General features: G+C 33.7%; 2 protein-coding genes across 2 annotated transcripts in view; one reads left to right on the top strand and one right to left on the bottom strand.

The window, feature by feature from the left end:
* LOC149775693 (phosphatidylinositol transfer protein alpha isoform-like) overlaps positions 1-20,579 on the bottom strand; it is a 42,796-nt gene extending 22,217 nt beyond the window's left edge. Inside the window, exons 1-5 of the mRNA XM_089944285.1 lie at positions 20,446-20,579; positions 11,721-11,751; positions 11,181-11,368; positions 8,836-8,935; positions 5,565-5,642 (exon numbers count right to left, since the gene is read on the bottom strand). Of these exons, the coding sequence (XP_089800411.1) occupies positions 5,565-5,642; positions 8,836-8,935; positions 11,181-11,368; positions 11,721-11,751; positions 20,446-20,477 (429 nt within the window). The 5' untranslated portion in view covers positions 20,478-20,579. The remainder of the gene's footprint in view (positions 1-5,564; positions 5,643-8,835; positions 8,936-11,180; positions 11,369-11,720; positions 11,752-20,445) is intronic.
* A 12-nt stretch (positions 20,580-20,591) lies between these two features.
* The window catches only part of LOC149775692 (conditioned medium factor receptor 1-like), a 52,602-nt gene continuing 50,078 nt past the window's right edge, over positions 20,592-23,115 (top strand). The window contains exon 1 of the mRNA XM_089944283.1: positions 20,592-20,902. Within this exon, the coding sequence (XP_089800409.1) occupies positions 20,777-20,902 (126 nt within the window). The 5' untranslated portion in view covers positions 20,592-20,776. The remainder of the gene's footprint in view (positions 20,903-23,115) is intronic.

Raw genomic sequence — 23,115 nt, 5'->3', positions numbered from 1 at the left:
TATTCTCCTTGAAGGAAAAATGAACCATTCTTATGCAATACATGACCAGTGTGGGATCCGATTTTGAAAACCATTGTCGGTAATACACACCTATGATTTTCTATACTGGCTTTCTCGAAGCATAAAGTTAAATTTTTTCCTTCATAGAAACATTAATCCCGACAGACTCATCTGAAGCTACCCTGGGGTCATGGAAAAACTGTCAAAGATTGTCATGAAAGAGGCAATAAAGAAAATGATCCTTGCTCTTCATTTCTGGTTTCCTAACTTGTTTCTCATTTTCTCTTAAACCCCTTTTGCCAAATTTTTGCAGACTTGTCCAAATCTTTGCAGACTTGTCCAAATCATTGCAAGCTTGTCCGAATCTTTGCAGACTTGTCCAAATTTTTGCACACTTGTCCAAATCTTTGCAGACTTTTGTCTAAATCACTGCAGACTTGTCCAAATCAATGGACATATTATTCCATTAATTTTATATCTTTAAAACGATGTATTTTTCTACCACTACAATCTTTCTCATGTGAGGTATCGTTAACTTCTGATTGTCAAAAAATTGCACCTGCTACAAATTTATATTATCAGTATGCAAGTGTCTGAATTCATGTTGGCACCTCAGCACAATAATGGCTATAAGGTTCCAAGTAAAAGTAATGTTCAAACTATGTCTTTATCTATAAAACTGAGCTTAATTAATAAGTCTTCCCTGTGCAGTAACAATCTGAAAGATGTCAACATTTGCTTTTATTCTGGTGTCTACTAAATTCTGCCCTAACAGCACCTGACAAAACCCAAACTTCCTATTAGTATTTTTTGCTAAAAATGTATTTTGTTAACATGCTGAAATTGATGATTTTGCTAAGTCCAGGGTCCCTACAATCTTTACAAAATATAAGTCCATGACTTTTCCAAGACCTTTTTATCACTTTCAGTAGTACATATTACGTACATTTATGACCTAATACGTACCTGAGGGCTATTCCATTTAAACATATGGGGGGGGGGCCACATTCAAAAATTGGTGACCACCCACAGAATTGATTTTGTCCATACCACCACCAGTCATAGAAGTGAATTTTGGACACCCATGCCCATGCATAGAAGCAAATTTCGGAAATTCATGACTGTGCATACAAATTATTTTTATAGAAGTGAATTATATATTCATTTTTACTATTGCTAACTTGAATAGAAGTATTAAACATAATAGTCAGAAATAAAATGTTGTTGTTGTTGTGGGGTTTAACGCCATTTTTCAGCACACGATAGGCTATATATGGCGGCTAGTATTAATGGTGGAGGAAGAACCAGGGAAAACCCCGGAAAGAACCACCGGACCCATGAGAAGCTACTGGCAAGCTTTCTCACATACCCACATTGGCTGAATCTTAGACTCGAACCGACATGGGCAGAGGTGAGATGGCAGTGATCCGTAACGAAGAGCGCTTTAGACCACTCAGCCACTCGGGGCCCCGAAATAAAATGTAATGGATTTAATTAATATTTATAATTAAAGATAATATGATAAATATAAAACATTTTGTGAATAGTGATAATAAAATGAGTTGTTCATTTTTTGATCAACCGGGTATATGTGGTTTTCAGGTTTAAGGATGAAACATTGTCTTGACAGTTTATTTGGATGTAAAACCCAATATTTACATGGTTTAAGATCGATCTATTTATATGCACCTAAATACAGTACCCAGAACTTATATATGAAATTTGATAGCAGGACTATACATGTCAGTTTCAAAAATTATTATTAAATTAGACAAGGTAATATGTATTTTTTATGAAGGGATTCAAGAAATATTAAAACCACAAGATGCCTGAATTACTTTTATTTTCAGTAAACATGGGAAATATTCCCCAACTGACTGAACATGCAGCTTTAATTGTCATATATAAAGATGACACATGTCTCATATCACACCTTTTACACATAATAATTGGATACTCTGAAACCCATTTTAAGTTTTTACATGTTTATATGTTCAAACAAACATTACAAAACAAAAACATTACCATACTATATATATACATATATATATATATATATATATATATATATATATATATATATATATATATATATATATATATATACACAAGGTTGTTGTCTTTCCCAGGCATTATTGTTGTATCTTGTCAATTCATCAACTATTACACCTGTAAAATTTTCACACAGAACTCATTGGATCCGCAGATGCATGTAGTTTAGAAACCAAAAACAATTCCACAAAACAGTTTTCCCATGACAAAGAGTAATATTTTGAAATGTGGTAGTTTTTCATGAGGTCAACATATAAAACCATAAAAACCATTATTTTCACTGTGATTAATGAATAATTTGTCCAATTTTCAATAATTTATCATTTCAAATCTAAACTTTAACTCATGTGAAACATTTTGACACCACTTGCTATCTTCAAATCAGTGAGAATGTTGAGATATCATTGTTTAAGAGGAAATATTTCAAAACTCTTGACTTTTCAATGTATGTTTACATTAACTGGCTGGAATTGGTCTTTTATCGTACAACTCACAGCAGGTTCATGTAACAGTGAATTATTTTTGGAGAGTACCAAACTGTATTTGGCCAGCCAATGGCAAACCCACAGTGAGTAATAAGAACAACATGCTGGGAACCAGTCCAATTCCGGCTTACATAGAAAAGTGAGAGTTTTGAAATAGTTCCTCTAAAATGATAATATCTTGAAATTCTGACAGTAAAATGGTGTCTAAATTAAATGTTCCTCTTCAGTTAAGTTTAGATTTCAAATTATTAGTTATTGTAAATTTGGCAATTATTTATAAGTCACTGTGAAACATGTTTTTTCTTCTTTTTTTTTCTATAAAATATGTTGACCTTGTGAAAAGCAATGAAAAAAGATATTTCTTTTTGCCACATGAAAACTGTTCCATGGAATTGTATTTGGATTCTTAAACTAAATTCATCTGTGGATCAAACAAGCCCAGTACGGCTGAAAATTGTTGAAATCTGACAGGCCCAATAGTTGAACAATTAAGACGAGTACACCAATAATGCCTGAGAAGAAAACAACCCTGCATATACATATATCAGCATCTCAATTTTCTTTTTTTTTAAAAATATGTTTGTATATATATAAATATACACATACATACAAAATATCAGGTAGGTGGAGTTGGAAGAGCGTCCAGCACCAATACTGAAACCTGTGGATTTACAGAATTCAATTTCAAAACTCAGTATTTTCTGGACACAGTTTTCAAAATATACAGACTTTAATCAATATTTGTTTCAGATCATTGGATTTAATTCCCAAGGGCTGTTTACATGTAGGAGTGACTTTAGGAATAATCTCTTTTACCAGAATATAAACTCCAAAGGTAATATATCCCATAATATGAAAATCAATGTTGTTTAACGATATATTGCATTTCTTCCCATCAATTTGAAGATTATCACTGCATGGCCATCCTCAAGGTAAAAATTTACACAGTTCACATAACACTACACAAGAGTACATTCTGACATAATTGTGTTAATGTGTATTGAAACTGACGAGTCTTTCGTTACATTTCATTTCACCAAGAATAGGTGAAAGTTAGCTTAAATAGATTTTTAGCTAAAAGAAATAGTATTTCTAATATCTGGCTAGTTGAAAAATGTTCTGCTGGGATATAATTCCCACTAAGAATTATTACTTTTAATTCCATAAGAAATCTTTATAAATCACTGACAGTATTGCAACTGTCTCCATTATAGTCATCTTAAAATCGGTTTATTCATAGGTTCAATACCTCATTTTCAGTCAACCAATGAGAAGACGGCATTCCATTCTGTGTGTTGCACTTGCACATTAAGTGGGCGTGATCATGGCCATGTCAAGCTATAGCGTGGGAAAATGGCCTGGCATTCCATAAATGAATAATAGTACGTCAAAGTTTTAGTATGCATACAAAGTCGAATGCTTGAGCTAAACATCGGTACAAAATTTATTATGCTATGTGCAGTTTAGCTTAAAAGGTCATGTGAAGTCGTGTGAGAAAGTGCGAAATCCAGTTTACTTCGAGGTCGCGTTTTTTTGGTTGGAAGCACGTGCTTGTAATAAAAAATAATTCTAACCAATCAAATGGAAGCTAAGAGAAGGGACTTTTCTTTAAGTTTGCAGAGTTTTCAAACTTAATTCTGAGACTGAAGAATGTCTCAACCTTGTATCTGTCTATGGTCAAGTTCTCACCTCTAAAATTAGCCATAGCTGACTCCAGGCCGCCTAAAGTCAGCCATATCCCCACATCTTCGACGGACCACGTGTTGTATTGTCTTTCTGTCACTATTTTTAGTCATGTTCTAAATATTCGGCTGCAGCATCCATACCATATATGGCTACACCCGAAAACTTCGGGAGATCGACGTTCCGATTACTTTCGTATTTCTGTTACAATTCATCGGAAATTGTCGATTTGGTTTTTCTTTATCCTAAAATTCTGTGAATTACGATGAGTAATCTGAAATGACGTTATTTTTTTGTTAAAAAGAGGGGGGACAGAAGAGAAAACAAACACAATGGTGGCATGACAGAAACATATTATTAACCCTTCACCTCACAGAGTATATGGCTATTTAGGCCTTCAATACACATGTATAAAAGTTACCCAGTGCAGTGCACTATAAATAGAACACCTGTTACCTAATTGACTCCATACACATTGGCCTGCCTGTTAACTGTTAAGCAATGTAGTGTATGTTACATTTAACAGCAATTTTAACCATTTTACATTTTTGGTACACATCTTATATGTATGGAAAAATTTAAGAGTAAAGTCCAATCGTCATAGCTGTGTAATTACTTTTCACGGAATTTGTATGTGCTTTAAAATTTTGAGAGAACTCGTTCACCGTTAAGTCAGTGAAGCCACGTGACCAACCGTAGCTGCTATTTCTCATACTCGAAGTTTTTTTGTCTGTGTCTACATCACTAAGTCATCTGAATTTGATAATTTATAAAAACTAATTGCTCCCTGCATCAATATCAGCACCTTTACCTAAGTCAATGAAGCTTTCATAGTTGTGATTCTGATCGCGAAAACTTCGTACTGAACGATATCCGCTACCTCCATTTTGGAGAGTGGAGAATACGACCCAGTTGCTTCAAATAGCAGATTTCTACCAGAGCATTAACAGTGACCACGTGATCTGACATAATGGTCATTCGCAGAAATGAATGTAGTATCTAATGGGGGTTTCCACTGAAGGTGGTGCTACGAAAACCTGCTTCAAATGGCTGATGTTTACAGCAGGCGTCAAAAGGAGCTTCCATGCAAATGGAGTAGAGGCATCCAAAAGTGCTTGCATGAGGTAAAGAGTTAAAATAAAATAGGCACCACCAATAGAAACATTTTTTCTTTTGATATGATATGACACTTTGGATGACTTATGAAATTTTCAAAACTTTTCAAGGCCCTTAAAATGCTTTTCTATAATTTACAAACTTTTCCAGGATTTTCAAGACTGCAGGAACCATGAAAATTGAAATGAAGGTAAAGCATTATAATTTAATGTATTTCATCACACTTACATTCGCCTCTTGACCTTTATCTGGCATGTGCATGGTTTCAATCCTGATATAAAAATTCTCTTTCATGTAGTCTGGATTCTGAAAAAAGTTCACAACAATTTACTTCAATGACCCAAATAAATTCCGTTTAATATTTGAAAGATATAGGATTGTACACAAGGATTATTCAGAATTAAAACAGAACTGCATGTAATTTTCAACAATTTTCAACACAGATCTTAATGCACACAATGCAGCTGTTGCCACATGCAAAAGTGTGACACAAACTTTGTCTGAAAAAATGACCAACACAACTTAAAAGAAATCTATCCAATTTCAAATTTTTTAAAAAGTACTTTTAAACTAAGTTCATTGTAGAGTGCAATATAACTTATTTACCCGATAGCTACAAATGTATCTGGAGTGCCACAAAGTCACATTCCAGTCAGTTAATTGCAGCTGCTTGATAAAAGAATTAGGCAGTACCTGCTACTCATTAAGTGTTTTATACTAAACAGTCAACAGCAATAAGGCTTTGAAATATTTGTCACCCTAAACACATTTCAAAAGAACCATTTACTAAAACTGTCCATAAGGACAGGGTTTCCAACTGAAGGTTTTCACTAAATAAATCTCTGATGTCTAAATTATGTTACGTATATTTGATTTAATTTATATTTGTTTTAATTTAATTGTATGTTTGTTAGTTTTAATTTTTTTAAAATTCCATTACTAGCTATTGTAATGTAATTTTATTTGCTGGATTTGATATTATCCAGAAAATTAGTTCAGTTCTATTTGACCTGATTGTTTAGTTTCTTATAAAAAAAAACTAATAATAGAAACTTTGTATCTAATGCTGACCTAATTCCTGACCTTGATTCAGAATCAGCAAGAGTTTAAGTAAACAACATTTTTTTTTAAATGTAAAAATTCTTTCTTTGTGTAAGATTCATAAAGTGAAATCGAGATCATACTGGGAGTATGTGATGTCAGGCATGTAAAGTTTCTATGTTGTTCTAGAAAGGTGATCATGTGACCCTCATACAGGAATCAATTTTGCATCTTAAATCAGTGTATAACTGCTTTCTAAAGAGAATTAAGCAGTCTGGCTTTAAACCATTGACACTTAGAAGTCTTTTGTTGTGACCAGTTTTAGTAAAATTTTGAATTATTCTTCAAATTATTTGGATTCCAAGAGATTATTTTTCCCTGGAAATACTTGTGCTCTAAATTAATTCTTGGACAAGGACAGTTATCGGAATTTACAAGGAATTCAAACACTGGAATATTATTTTCTGTAATTCAACAAAGAACTGTTGACACATCAGTACAATGCTGACCACAGCATACGTCATTGCCTTCCATTTTGGATTTCATCAGGATTCGAACTCAGTTTCATTAGGACTTTTTTATATGAGGACTTCTGTTTTTTAATTCTTGGATTGTTTTTGGATTTGATTCATAAAATTGTAAGTTCGTTTTCTCATTTTTACCTTGTTTTTCTAGGGACATAAGTTATTTGTTAAATTTTACAAAGCTTGCTGTCTTCACTCTTTTCGTGTTGTGAGAGCCTAAACATAACAATTACCAGATTCAAACTTTTCATGCAACCAAATCATGGCTGAAGGTTTAATGACCATCAACAATAAATGATACTTGAACTGGCACTAGTATTGACTATTGTTGAAAGTTTGATGTGGACACGAGAGAATGAAGGCATTTACATCAGATTTGTATGAACATATACAACATAAAATATACATTGAAAATGAACCTACTACAATAACTTTTTTAACCTGTTCAGATTGAAAGCTAAGTTTATATGACTGTTTAAATGAAGTGGTACATGTGTAGAATAATATAAAATTTATTTAAACTTTTAAATTTAATATTTTTCTGTATATCATTTTCTCTTGAAAATATCTAAAAAAAATACATTTTTTAAAATTCTGTATCACTTTGTTCCCACTGCCATGAAAACTTGTTCCCACATTTAAAAATGGGTAGTGGTATTTAAATTTCATAACCTTAAATAGCAGTAAAACTCATCACTGACCAGTAGTTAGCAGCTGTATTTCTTCAATGTATCATAAACATGGTGTGGTCTAGTGGTTAGAATGTCCGCCTCAGATGCGGGAGGTAGTGGGTTCGATCCCGCGCTAAGTCATACCAAAGACTTTTAAAAATGCCTTGCTTGGTGCTCAGCATTAAGAGGTTAGTGTTAGGACTGGTTGGTCTGGTGTCAGGATAATGTGACTGGGTGGGACATCATGCTACATATCTGCAGCATGATGTCCCAGTTCTAGACATCAGTATAAACTGCCACACAGCAGACATCTTAGCAATATGACTGAAAAACTGTTAAAGCTACATTAAAAATCCAAATCACATACACACACACAAACACATGGTACTAAGTCATGTGATCTAAACATCTCATCACTTACCCACAATTTGTATTTGGGCATGTTTCAGGAAACCATACAGATTCAGTGGTTACAATGCCACACTTGTAAACAGATATAAGTGGGTGCAGGCTCAAATCCTGGATAGACCAGTGTAGTATATCCCTCTGCAAAGCACTTTACTCCAATTGCCATCATATAGTATTGCATACGGTGTGTTGATGCACTCTTAAAACCACCAATCAATCAAATTTTGCGACATTAAATAAATTAGTATAGGCTCTAATTCAGCAGTAGCAGTTTGATGGCTCCAAGACCAAAATCTTTGTCATCAAACTTTTTAGTTTTTTTGTTGAGATAATGTAATCTTGCTTCCTTATTCTGTTAAAGAATTTTAACATTATTTTCACCCTTTGAGTGTTTGTATAAGTCGCACCATTGGTAGAGGTCCTATAGTGCTTCTTGCAGAATTGGCCAGTTGGAAATTATAAATTAATTAATGAAATTAATAAGTTTTGTCCATTTTTTTAAAACATCCTTTAGGCTTTTCATTTTTAAAATCAGAAGGGGGAGGGTGAAACAAAGTGCTGGGGTGGGAGATGGTGCATATAAAAAATATATAAGAAACGCACATCACATGCTGCTAGTAGTCCCACGGGCTTTCAAACCCTGCAAAAATTGTAAGGAAATCCTGGCTTATCAAGCTACATATTTCCTGCATAACTTCACAAATTACCAAAGTTTAAATAGAATATTGCAACTGATTTTGACAAGGTACACAACTTTCAAAAACATTTACAGTCTGATATTACTGATGACACTGTTGCAACAGCTGGTACATAGATACATATTTATCTCTGAAATAACAATGTCTGAAAACTTACTGTGATGACTGTTCTGCAATAGGGATAAGCATTCCATGCTTTTTCATGAATTTCTAAGGATCCTTTTGGAGCTAAAAGCCTAATAAACTTGGGAACTTTACTGAAAAAGAAAATTTCTCCATTTTCATTCTTATACATTCGTATATCTGTGATAAGACTATAATAACAAAGAAATGCCTTCACACTTATTACAAGACAACCTTTTTTACAGTCGGAAAGAAGTGTCATTACTATACTTACTGATGGAAAAAATCTTGAAAGTATATCGCAGTTAAAAATGAATAGAAAATTAGACGACAAAAAATCATATCAAGTCAGTATTTCTTAAATGTACGGAGCTCAAAGAAAACTTCTCAACTTCCATGTTTTTCTTTTGTACTATTGCCAATAGGCTCAACAAACTGTCCCTCTTCCTGATGGGGTCAATCAGCTCTAAAATACAACAATAGCTAAGATCAATACATTTAGCTGGTAGAAGAAAAAATACTTCCCAAGTCCCAAGATGGATAAATTCTTATCAGTCAACCTACACATTCAGGGATTTCTCTTGACTGTGAACATTGAAAAGTCAATGACTTTAAGCTCCAAAAATGGAAAGTCCAAAGGAAAATCCTGGAAGTCTCAGCTCCAGTGAAAGAATCAAATATATTCCAAGCCACACAACAAATTAACACAAGTTAAACATCTTGAAAATAGAAACAACAGAGGTTTTCAATGTTACTCCATTACACCCCGAAAGAGAATTTGTTGTACTAGCACTGGAGGTGCTGAGACTGAAAATCAGGGCAGTGTTTTAAAGTGAGAAATGTCTTATGAATAAACAACATATATTTACAACAAAGATTAGAAAACAGACTGAATGAGATAATAATAGCAAATAATGGTTTCAAATGAAATTATCTGTTTCATTTCTAGAAGGCAAGATAAGTTAAATTTTGCCAACATTATCAAATGTCCTTTTAAAATCTACTTTTGTTTCAAATGCAAAGTCAGTAATATAGCCTTTTTCTCCTAAGCAAACCTCATTGGTACAGAATGCACATGTACGATACCAGGTTGTGTCAGATACATGCATAAAAACAAAAAATTAGCAGAAATCCATTAACAAAAGTCTTTGTTTTTCTGCACTCTGCACACCAGGAACAAACAACATTTAAATCTCCAACATCATTCTCTTTGTTTCTTAGCCAGAAAATTTTCTTTACCCAACCTGAATTTCATTGTCTTTCCTTTGACCTCTGACCATCAGTTACCGTATAAGCCTTGTTCTCAATTCACATCTTAGGTAAGCTAGTTGCGAGACCTTGCAAAATATTCCATATGCAGAATGATAATTTTAAATTGTGGACAAGGCTAATTCTACCCAAGGCAATAGTGACAGGTATTGTATTACTGCTATTAAAAAAAACTTTTCAAAGAAAGCCGATTCATGACCACCTTGGATAATCAAAGGATAAATGAAAGTAATCATCATCTAAAACACCTGCAAAATATACCGGTCTAACTGAATTTATTTGATAATGAGTAGCTGACTAACAGCACACAATTTACTTGGGCCTAATGCCAACAAGTTTCATTTTTGTGATTAAAAAGTTTAATTTTTGTGATTAAAACAAAACTCATTGGACATTAAGTCAAAGTAAATATACAACTTGCTGAGCGAAACTGACAACAAAAACTTAAATATAATTTTTTTAAAAAGTCTTTGATAATCCACTGCCAGGCAATTAGGCGTCACACTGCAGACGGCTGAGGAATTATGCAATATGATTAGGATCTTATTAAACATTTGTTTCAGTATCTGCATGGGTACAGTAAAACCTGTTTTGAAAGACCACTGCTAAGTAAGACCACCTGTTTTGAAAGACGATATTCGTAATGCAAAGATTTATTGATATTACAATGGACTGACCTGTTATGAGAGACCACCTGTCTTTGGCAGAAGGGGTGATCTTTCAAAAGAGGTTCTACTGTACTAAGCTGAGACAATGGACCAATCAATGCCTGAAAAAGTATCAATGTGTGGAGCAATCTGCATGTAGAAAAGTTTTATTACATACTCCCTCTCCAAAAAAGCACAAGGAACCATATCAAAATATGCTGTATCCTGTGGACCCAAGAGTGTCGAAACATGTGCATCCAGGCAGTTAACTGCTACGATGGGTCATGGGTCACAGGAAATCTACATACTCTGTAAACATTTTATCTCTCTTAATGATAAGAATCCCACTCATACTGAGGTCCCCCCCCCCCCTTATGCAGATGGAGTAGCCTCATGTATTCAACGGGGGGGGGATTACTACATTTGTATAAATCAACACACATAAATTGGTTAGTACTCTGACCTTGCAAGATGGTAGATCTTATGAGTGAATTGCCCATGAGTAAAGACCTGACCATTAGCCTCTAGCGGTTCTTCTGGAGGGTGTTTACCATCTCCGAATGGTTCATTCACAAGGACTTCAATTCCTTCCCCTCCACCAGTTTCATTTTTGCTGGCTTCAGCAACGGAATATAGCTGAGCAACTTGATACTGAAAGTAAATAAAATTAACTACATGCAGTCTGGAATTTTAGGACTGTAAATTCTTAAAGTGAAATCTCTGAAGGTTCTGGTTTACTTTTACTCGTGTTCCGTATTGGTTTAAGAATTCAACTCATTCTTCATAAATTGCTACCCCTGTTTGTTAAGAATTTATCTTCAAAAGACAAGTACAAGAGAACAAATTTATGTTCAAGTAAAAAATGTAATACAGAGGTTAATCTAGAGTCTGGACAAACATATACATGGACATAAAACTGACTCCTATTCTAACCTTCCACCAATGCAGCCTTGATAAAAACTATTAACATATAAAGTCTGATTCTTTTGCAGATGAAACTCACCTCATCAACTTCCATCGGCAATACAACACGGCTGCAAAAACAAAAGATGAAATCTATGTCAACAATGTTAAATTTGCATCAAACACTTGTACACGGTTATCTCAAATAGAAACAAAATATTATAATGTATGTGTATGTGTATATATATATATATATATATATATATATATATATATATATATATATATATATATATATATATATATACACATACATATATACACACACACACACAACACACACATAAAAAATGAACACTTTGGAAAAAAAAATGATATGATAATGTACTTGTGCTAATTTTTTATCTACCGAAAGCACTGAATTAAAAATACCATAACTGTGGAAATAAATGAATGAACATTGCCTGGGTCTTCTTTCTGAAACCCAACCACTTATGAAAAACTGTCACCAAAATAGCTGCAAACTCTCTTATGCTATGCCGCTGCTGCCTGCGGAGCAACCACTACGTCTAGCCATTTATTGCTGTAGTAGTGACCAATATGTCTAGCCTTTTACTGCTGTAGAAATAGTGAGTATTTTACTGCTGTAGAATTGGAACAGTGGCAGCCTTCTCTTGCTGTAAAAAAAAAGTCTTTTATTGTTGTATGAATAGTGACCGATATATCTAGACTTTTACTGCTGTATGAATAATGGCAGTCTTTTATTGCCGTATGAATAGCAAGTCATTTACTGCTGTCGGAGAGGAACAGTGACAGACTTTTATTGCTGTAGGAATACTGATAGCCTTTTATTGTTGTAGGAATAGTGTCTTTTAATGCTGTAGGAGGAACAGTGACAGATTTTTATTGCTGTAGGAAGTTCGTCTTTTATTGCTGTAGGAATAGAAACAGCTTCTATCTGCTATAAGCTGATCAATAAATACTGATTATGAAATTTGGATTTTTATACGATATGGATAAGACTATTAAAAAAATCTGAGAAAAAAACAGCTTTAACAAGTGTATTGATGTCCCCTGCATTTGCCTAGCCTCATCCATATCAAGTTGCCTAAATAATTCTTTTTTCTTCAAAGAAATTCAAAAACATTTAACACTTTATGGTGCAGAAATGAAAAGTAGATTGAATATGACAATAAAGGGCCATAACTTGGTTAAATGATAACAATCAAATCCTGACAAAATCTCATGAAAATCAAACTTGGTTGAAATACAATAACAATTAATGGAGATACTGCATAGAAATAAAAAAGGTCAGGACTGATAATCTGGAAGTGGGTGGGGTGGGTTGGAAGTTGTTGAGTGGTCTAAGATGATTGCCTTTACAGATCACTCACTTCTTACCTATGTCCGCTTCAGCTTGAGTCACAGTTTGACCAATGTGAGAAAGTTTGCCAGTAGTTTCCTTTGGGTTGGTGGTTCTTCTAGGGTCTTCCTCTACCAAATATACATTTACCAGTTGCCATGTATAAGATCATGTGCTGAAACACGACTTAAAATATATACACGTATATATATATATAAAAAAAAAACACAAATAATCAGGGGACACAACTCTAAATGCTGACAACCTAACTCAGCCAAAAAGTCTCAACAGTATCAAGCTGCATAGTAAAATCTAATAATAATTAAGGAGGTATTGTGTGGAAATGAAAGTAAGTGGGTCTGACAAACAGGGGCTATAACTCTGCTGACCAATGACACAGAATACTGATAAATAAATGCAGCATAGGACTCATCAATATTTAGCTGTACTCTGTATTTGGTAGAAATTCAATAATAATTAAGGTAGCTATTGTGTAAAAAAACTAAAGTGTGATTTTAAGCAGGATGGACATGCTAAATTCAATGTCCAACTTTTCCACAGACAGCTGGATGTATATGTACTGTTGCGCCTCTTTTTATCTAAGTGGGGGCTGATAATAATGTTATCTTCTGGGGACTATGATGATCCTGTTATCTCCATTATGTAATGAGCAAACTCTGATCTTGATATATATCATATCTGTTATGTAAAGTGGAACTTGGATTATGTTACCTATGTACATGTGCAATAATAATAATTTACTTAAAAAGGTAACTCAGTTAGTACAATACTAATCTCCCCTGAGATCTATTGCTTAAAATGTGGAAAAATACATGCAATATTTACAACATAATATAAAATGTCAGTGTAATAAAACTGTTAAAACATGTTAAGAAAATAAAAATAACTTCAGATTATCATTTTTTTTGATGTTTTGAGGAATACTGTTCCATGTGAAATCACCTGAACTGAGTGGAGACGTTTTGAAAGTTTCTAACTTTAGCTCGGAAAGTCAGAAAACTTTGAGCATGATCAGATCTTTAATCCATATCCAGATGGTTCATTATGAATAATTCCTTAAGATATTATGGGGCAATTCCTTGATAAGACCTGTACACTAAAATGCCTTTATTTCTGGTAATTAATCCTTCTAGATAAATCCAGCCATTTCAATTCATAGAACTGTCTGGTGCGTCAAACGGTTTCTGAGTATAATTCTTGTTTCTATATACTGTAGGTATGAAAATCTGTCAATATTGTGCTTGGAACATTTTCCACAAATAGTGACACAATAGTCAAAAAGTGGCAAAATATACGCATTATAATGGAGAATCCTTGTTTCCAAAGATATTTTTTATATACTAAGGAATGTAATGTAAGTTTTGAGTTTATATATTGATATAATATGTCAACTTGATCATTCCAATGCAGAAATCTGTCCACAGGAACACTTAAAGTTTATGACTTGCTACATTCTCAACACAGTTCTTTCAGTTTAGATTCCACCTATGGGTTATTATGGAAGATTTCAAAGCATGCAGAAACAACCTAATGTCATGATATATGCCACGGATGGAGCTATGCATGAAGGTTGGTGGAACCAGTAAGCTTCCTTGCTACATATTGTTTTGCTTAGATCGATACCATCTCTATTATAAGATTTTACTGAACTCCAAATCTTACTTGAAACATTCTGACCAACCTGATGGATGAATTCAGAGTAACATTTTCTCCCGTACTGAAGATACCAAGAACTTTACTATCTGTCTTTCCATCATTAGAAGGTTTGCTAGTGGTAGGTAGTGCTCTTTTATGAGATTCACTGGTTTTATTTCCAGTGTGCAGATTACAGACAGACATTTACTTAGCACCTATTTATATCACATTTGTGTCCACGACCAGATAGCAAAAATACTTTCAAACTCACTACCTGTTAGTTGTTATTTATTCAGTTTATCTTAACCACAGTAAGGATATTTGTTTTTGCAGCACATGATCCTGCAGGGCTAAACTGTTTAAGAAAAGAAATGAAAATTGCATTCTACTTTTAGATCACTGGTATTTTATTTTGCCTTTTGTACTTTGATGAAAGGTGACTGACCAGCAGGCCATCGACATTTGTCCATCCAGCAAGTACATCAGATTCAATACTGTTTACTGACTCAAAATCATCTTCTGCTAAGTTTCATGAACATTCTTCAATATTCTGACATACTTCATAACTAAAAATTATTGTCATCTTAACTATCATCAGCAAGTACTTGCTGAACAAAATCATCTATAGACTTATCACACTGGGAATCAACTAATTGGGCTTTTCTAGGTAGCCCATATTTTAAACATGCATTTGTACAAGTTTATTGATGCATGGTTTAAAGTACAACATAACGCTACCTCCCGGGCACAATGTGCCAATCAAATTCAGTTTGACAACCACTCATGTCAAGCTAATGAGCCCAGATGCTTAAATAGTTGCCTACCAAAAAACAGATGTTGCAATTAGCACTACATTTACTGGTGCAACTAATGTCACGAAAAGCACTTCACGGGTGAATGATTAAATACAAACTGAATACTGCACAGAGTACATTTTTATGTGCGCAACTTTCACAGCTCCAAGTGTGCGAATTCAACGACTGAGTTGGACACGCCTTATAAGCAAGTACAAATGGTACATCCACCAAAAAGGATATATATTAAACATCCTTTACCTTTTTAAAAAAGATGATCAATGAAATAGTTTCCAAACACATTTGCTGAAAAACAGCAAGAACATAATGCAGCTTGAAAATGCTTTGTTTTCAGGGATCACACTGGACTTCGCCAATGTCACAAATTGCAATTTGTGTCCTTATTGGCGACAAATACACCATCTCGTAATTTTTTGGGTGACAGCATTTTTGCTTATTAAAAATTACATATAAAATCTTGGGTCTCGACTGAAAAAATTCAAAGGCACCATGACAGGAAGCCGCAAACTTGGATCTAAAATTTCACTGGAATCTAGTGTTACATAAACAAGTCCTTTGTTCATATTGACAGACTGCCCTATGATGGCATTGTTATATCATAATTCACTTATGATGGTGTCTAGCCTTAGTTCAGTATGCTGTAATATAAAATAAATAGTCATGCTACCTGACTAGCTGGAATCAACCACCTCTGAAGGCGGCAACAACTAAAATCGACCTGACGATGTCAATATTTTTTTCTTTTTTAAAAATGGACCAGAAAAATATTTTGCTGAAACTTCAAAGATAAAACTGAATACACCCGAATCACCGATCATTCTGCATATATGTTAACTAAATGAAAACAAAATTCTATCTCAATGTTCTACAATTATTTGATGTTGCCGCACCAATAACAAATGGGCATTTGTTTGGTCCTTTAAAGAGGGCCTTTAGCAGTGCCTTCAATAACACATGCATCTTCATCAAAGCAAGCTGAAGACCTCTGATAAAAAAGTCAGCAACAAACACAAATAAAAGCATTGTTTTTCATTTTTCACCATGATCAGAACATATATATTGTGCTGTGAACATTTCCTGTTGCAACAAAAAAGTTTATGCTTATGATTGCTACCAACGGTGGTGGAAAATCCAAATTAAAGCTACAATATTTTGAAACAACAGATATCTAGCTTTCAAGTTAAATGAAGGGGGTCATCTCACAGGAATGTTTGTTAAAACTTTTTAATTTGTTCACGTTTTTATTTCTCTATTAATAGCCTCATCCCCTTGGTAGCCTGGGCATCATGGTAGTTGTCTGGCTGACCAAAATCAAGGCCAATTTAAGTACATGTACATTTAGCATATAGACAACTATACAGCCATGTGCTAATAGCATAATGAATATCAGAGTGAACAGTTTCATGAAACAGATATGTTGACAATGGGACAGTGCTTTATCTACCCATGAGTCATGCATCAAATATGCAGACTTTACCGATTTGATGCACAAAACCAGTCGCCCGTACGTAAATTAACAAAAAACAAAGGTTCGGTCTAAAAATTGTCACCAGTAGATAAACTGAGACACCCCAATATTATGTTTTGTTGATTAAAACAAAATTAAGGTTTGGCCTAACTACTTTAATGGCTAGATTACAACTCTCCTAAATGGAAAACATGCACACATCAGTTTCTTACGCTAATATTATCATAACAAATAGGGTTAAAAGTGAGTGTGGAACCTGGAGCTGACCTTATGTGACCTGTAACTGTTACATCATTATAGCAACTGGACGTTAGAACCGTATAATCACCATACCGAAGAAAGAGGTGGAAAATAAACACGTGATATGAAAGTGATTCTCATGAGAAACAATCATTTTATGTGAACCTTTGTCACGCAATGAAGCAACAATTTCCATTCACTCAATTTTATGCCTTGTGTTGTTCCAATATACTGTTAGCATTTTATTGAAAATGGGATCTAAGGCAAAAATTAAAATAGATCCAAAACAAAAGAAATTATATTTTAGACTGTGTTTATGACCAACTGATAATAACAGCAGAGGTCTTGCTCGCATTTTAAAACTAGGAGTCCAGGACTAATATTTTGGAAGGAAAAGAAAAACAGGAGCCCACCAGCAAAATTTGCAGTCCCCTACCATAAGCATACTGGGAATACCTGAAGTGGCTAAATTTCCAGATGAGTAGAACCAGTAGTTGACACTGAGTTTAATTTTCTAACTTCTTTACACCAATGACAAATAACTCTTGTTTGTCCATTAAAGTGAGAGTGACTTATATCAGGCCAAGGAAATGTCTTACTCCATGCACTAAGCTAGGCATCACACAGTGTTCCATGTGGAATATCAGTTCTAGCAACTTCTAGCACTCTGTTGAATCTCATTACAATCTTTGTCAATTTGCCCCAAAATACTTATCCAAATTTGCAAAGGAAGTTTTGTCTAACTCAACATGTCTTGATTTTGAGGTCACATGCACTGCTTATTCGGCTACACTTGGAAATGAACACAATAATGAAAGGTAAAGTTGTTCACTGGATGCACTCTTACACAAAAGTACATCACTGGGAATTTCTGCCTCTGAATTCAGTCATTGTAAATATGAGCACATTTTCTCACCACTCAGCAGCTAGTCAAGTCTTTAAACTTGCTGCCAAGCTATTACATCATGTCCTTGTGATGTACTCTAACAATGACAACATGTACATCTCTGGGTCTTTCAGCCACTGAATTTTCTCACTGTAAATATCAGCACAGCTAAAATAATAATTTGATCAACACATTTTCAACTTAAGTGTGTACAATGGCCAAATGTAGAAGACGTACCTTGTTTTAAAATAGAAATATCTTCTTAATTTAATACATGACTTAGCAGCTGAAGAAATTGATGCCATTGGCAGTTTGAAGAATTCTGCCAATCAGTATGACTTGGCTACTACCTGTTCAGAGTTACTAGAGCGCCTATCAAACCTTGTTGAGGATAGTCTTATATGTGACATGCACAATTCGTCATTTGTGACAGCAATGGCAGATGAAAGCACTGACATAGCCAACAATAAACACCTTGTCATATATGCTCAGATTATGTCTGATCACATAAAACCTTCAAGAAGATTTTTAACAAATATATAATGTTCAGATGCTTCTGGCAAGGGAATTGCCTTTTTGGCTTTAGTCACATTATATAACTAATATTTTTGTTGTGTATTTAAACAATGTAATTATATTTTAAAAACTAATGAAAACTGATCATCGGCTAGAATAAGACTCATAGGTTTGGAATTTGACTGTTTTTGCCCCGATGAGTCAAATGACTTGCATGAATCCATTTGTAGATAAAACACTGATGGGATATAGATCAAACAATGATTACCATCTAATTCATGGAATTTTCATATACATGTATATTATGTAACACACTGTGGAGTGTACAACACAAATATAAGCTGTTAATCTACAAGTCCATTTCAGACTAGGTGTCTTCATTTAATCAAGATTGCCCTTGTTTTTGTTTGTTTTATTCTCTCTCCGTGTAAATGCTAGTCAACGATGACAGGTTACCTAAAAAATTTCACTTGTATCTAAATTTCAATTTATTTTCAGCCCACTCCCTTATGTAAACATCTGCTTGTGTCAACAATATTATCTTGTTCCCGATGGTGTTTGAGAAAATGGTGACATTTTTGAAAATTGGCAACAAAATATTGAGGTTAGCGATTTTTTGGGTGACAACTTTGGTTTTGTATTATTACCTCATTTTTTCTTTCATCATTTAGTTTATTTTCACTTTCACTTTATTTTCATCATAACTATAAGTCTTTAAGTTTATGCATTGTGATGATCCAGGAGTCTTGGTTTTAAAATCCGACAGAAATCAAGACATTAAATAATTATAAAAAGAGTACATAATTAACAGATGATAGCTGGGACCAGAATTACACAGGGATATACCTTTCTGTCTCTGCCTCAACCAAATATTTGTCAAGCCACCAGAACAGTTTCTATACCATAATGCATCCACATTTGCTAATTTGCAAGGTTAATAATGTCTCTTTACAATTATAAAGGGAATAAAAATGTACCAATGTAATTTATGTTTACTCAATGTGCTAGTTGTAATGAAGCCTTGGGATGAAACCAAACACTTTGAGTTTAATGAAAATTTGGTTTAAACATTGGTATGTACCTTTTTTGTAAACCACATTGTTCCTTTTGAATCTGTAATAAAGGAATGAAACTTATACTGGTATATTCATTAAGTACTGATGTTACTTTTTCACTATATCCATCTTTTAATACAGAAAAAAACAATTTCAGGCTTGGGAATAATTGTGATATCACTTGATTTCATGTTAAAGTTATTTTCAAGCACATGCTAAAAAGAGTAAGATATGCATAAGAGAACTGATGCAAGTTAAGTGACTTAAAACATTTTATTTCATAATAATATAACTTTCCCCTCCCCACCACAACCCTTATATTACAACACCAAATTGCACTTTCAGAAAAATCTTCCACATGTAATAAAGAGTCAGGTAAATATCCACAGAAAATAAACGCCCTACTGTTCCTTTTATTTCAAGTGTATAATAGTAGTGGCTTGTGGCTTCATTTACATATCAACAGAGACAGACATCCGTTCAGAAAGGACTTGGATACCAATCCCTGTATAATTCTAGATAAAGATCGCATGAAAACTGGGTGTTTTGTAATTTCACTCAAATGCATCTGTATGCTCCGATTAGACTAAGTATATTTATACACTAGTACATAAACAGATGATATATTCTAGGTCTCTAGACAATGAAAACTACAAAAATCTGGAATAAAAATCAATTGTCGATGAATTCATGAACTCGAAAGGTGGTCGAGAGAATCATATGGAGATCAAGAGCTGGAATGCGGTTTATATGGACAATTCGTGGTAAATAGATTATAAGTACAAAATCACACGATGTGTAGCTTTTGAATGTAAATAAAGCTTACTATTCCGAAATACTTGGTGAAGTAGGCGGCATGATTGTTTCTTTTCAGACTCGTTTCTTGGGGTGGACCGGAATGACGTCATGCATCGACAAGTGCCCGGATACGATCCAACTTCCTGTTACAGTTTTGGACGGGTTTACCGTATCAAAATTAAATAAATAGCGGAATCGTTTTATAAATACGGTTTTAATATTTTCACGCTTTCGTCACGTGTATTTATTTGTACAACCAGGATAAAGGTTGTATGTCACTGTACAAAGGGAGACAGTGGCCTGACATGGGAACATTGTGACATTGGGAGTAGATACTGCACTGTCATTTAGTAAAAAAAATGCTGATACCACTGATCGGGGTGCTGTTCTTATTGCTCATACTGTTTTATGCATTTGTTTGGAAAAAAGCCGCTTTGAAACCCGTATCTTCCTTTCCAGTGAAATACCCAAATGACAAAAATAAGGTGCATCTCTCTCTCTCTCTCTCACACACACATTTTAATAGTGGCTAATTCGAACCGGATTACGAGCTGATTCCGACCAAAAGTCAGACCGATTTTGGATCATGATACGGACTGATTTAGATGTGAACTATTATAATCTTCGTTTTATGATTTAAATGGGACAGTTAATATTGTTTAAAATATGATATTTTTCTTTATCTCCCAATGTATGTAGCTGCAGTTCTGATGGAAGTCTTTAGATTGTCTCCATAATGATATTGTCATTTGCATGCTAAGCGCTGCTTATGATCTGTTACGACTTAAAGACTTTTCGGCCCAACTTGGACTGAAAATAAGACAATTCGGCCCAACTTTGTGATAGTTGTTTAAAGATATTTTTCTTCAAACAGCAAGTAGATAAAATTGAAGCTGCATCGATTAAATGCTTCTGACACCCAGATTCACTAATGAGGCACAAATCAATGTCGCTGACACGTTATCACTAAAAGTAACAAAGGAAAATGTTTTCAGATGATGAGGTGTAGGGCTCTTGCCCGTGCCCACAACAGTATAGGTATTCTGAAATCTGACGTTTCAAACCTGAGACGTAAGATAAAGATAAAAAATACGAAATTTGACCGACTAAGTAAAATACTATGACAGTTGCCAGAACCTAAGGAATTAACACCAAGTAAAAGAGCCGATGCAGAGGTGTACAAATTTATATCTGATCCCATGAAAACAGAATCTTGTAAGACGAAAACTTCTTGTATGCAATGCAGTTTTGTCTGAAACAAAGGCGTTAAAGCAGTCTTGTTCTCTAAAATGATGCTGTGTTCTACATCAGATTATTTATGGGTTGAATATTCCAAATGTCTGATGCCGAAATGGAATTAATTAACAATGCATTAGCTTCACGTTAGTGAAATACATATGTTACCTAAACAGTACACGTGAGGGGACTCCTCACTTTTATCGGCTAAAAATGTTGTTTTCTGTATGTGAGACTTTATAAGTTCAGGACATTTTAATTGCACACAAAAGTGTACATTTAAGTTGTTTGAACTTTAAAATATATCCGTGTTTTACACTAATACACATACGTTACCATTCTATGTTACAAAACATTATATAAAATACATTAGTTATTTTTTTTATGTAAAAAAATTTCATGAAAGCACTTAATTAAGTATAAACTTTTTATTCATTTTATCTTCTTATAAAATATAAAATAGGTCATAATGATTATATCAGATCAATGATCATGTGAATAATGATGATGTTCAGCTGTCACATACAGGAGAAATAACTACAATGATGAATGTACGTGTTTAATATGGTTAATCAAACATATTTGTAATAATTTCATGCCATATTTTAATAACCAAAAGGGAACCAAGAAAGCTGAGTGAAAATAATTATAGATTTAATGAACAGTCTTTTGTCATATGTATCTGATACATATGTTATATTTTTGGAGTGACTAAAAAGGCATACACATTGTAAACTTTCGTGCTTATATTTTGAATTGGAAACTGTTATGAATAGAATGGTATTAATTTGACAACTTAAAATGTGTTTGGTGTTTTGAATATTCATTATCAATTTAAATTAAATTTAAAATACGATAAATTTTGGTCAAGATGCATCTTACATTGTGCACATTTATCTTTTTGTAACTCATTATAGCAAAACGTAATAATGTTCTGAATTAAATTTATGTGAAATAATCGCAAAATACCTAATTATGCAATTTTCAACTATTTTCCCGGTATCATTTTATTTGTAAATCATAACAAATACGTTCAAATACGAGAAGATCTCATGTAATGTATGTATTTTGCTTGAGAATTAAGGTTTTGAGACCAAGTGGGCAAGTGCCTAACAAAATTGACTTTCTTCCACAGGAGATATGATGCATCTCATTATTGTCTATGTAACTCCCAAAGCATCACGTCCATCTCTACTATACTTCTTTTTATCAGACGTCCTTTCTCCACACTAATATTTGTCTTTCTTTTCCTAAAGATATCAGAAAGCTCCTAACCATTATAACTTCGGAAAACATTTATCTAGTTCACCAAATGTTTCAAATTTTATTCTCAACCTATTCTGTTTTACAAACTAATTAAAATGAGAATGAATAATTAAGTTACTTAATGCAAGGATTTTTAACTATACGGTAAAAACATTTATAAGAATTGTCAAAATATATGTTAAAAATAAATACTTGT

This window comes from Sinohyriopsis cumingii, chromosome 19 (genome assembly GCF_028554795.1).
Source record: "Sinohyriopsis cumingii isolate HCF-2022 chromosome 19, ASM2855479v2, whole genome shotgun sequence".
NCBI classification, from domain to species: Eukaryota; Metazoa; Mollusca; class Bivalvia; order Unionida; family Unionidae; genus Sinohyriopsis; species Sinohyriopsis cumingii.
This window is presented reverse-complemented; position numbering and strand designations above follow the sequence as displayed.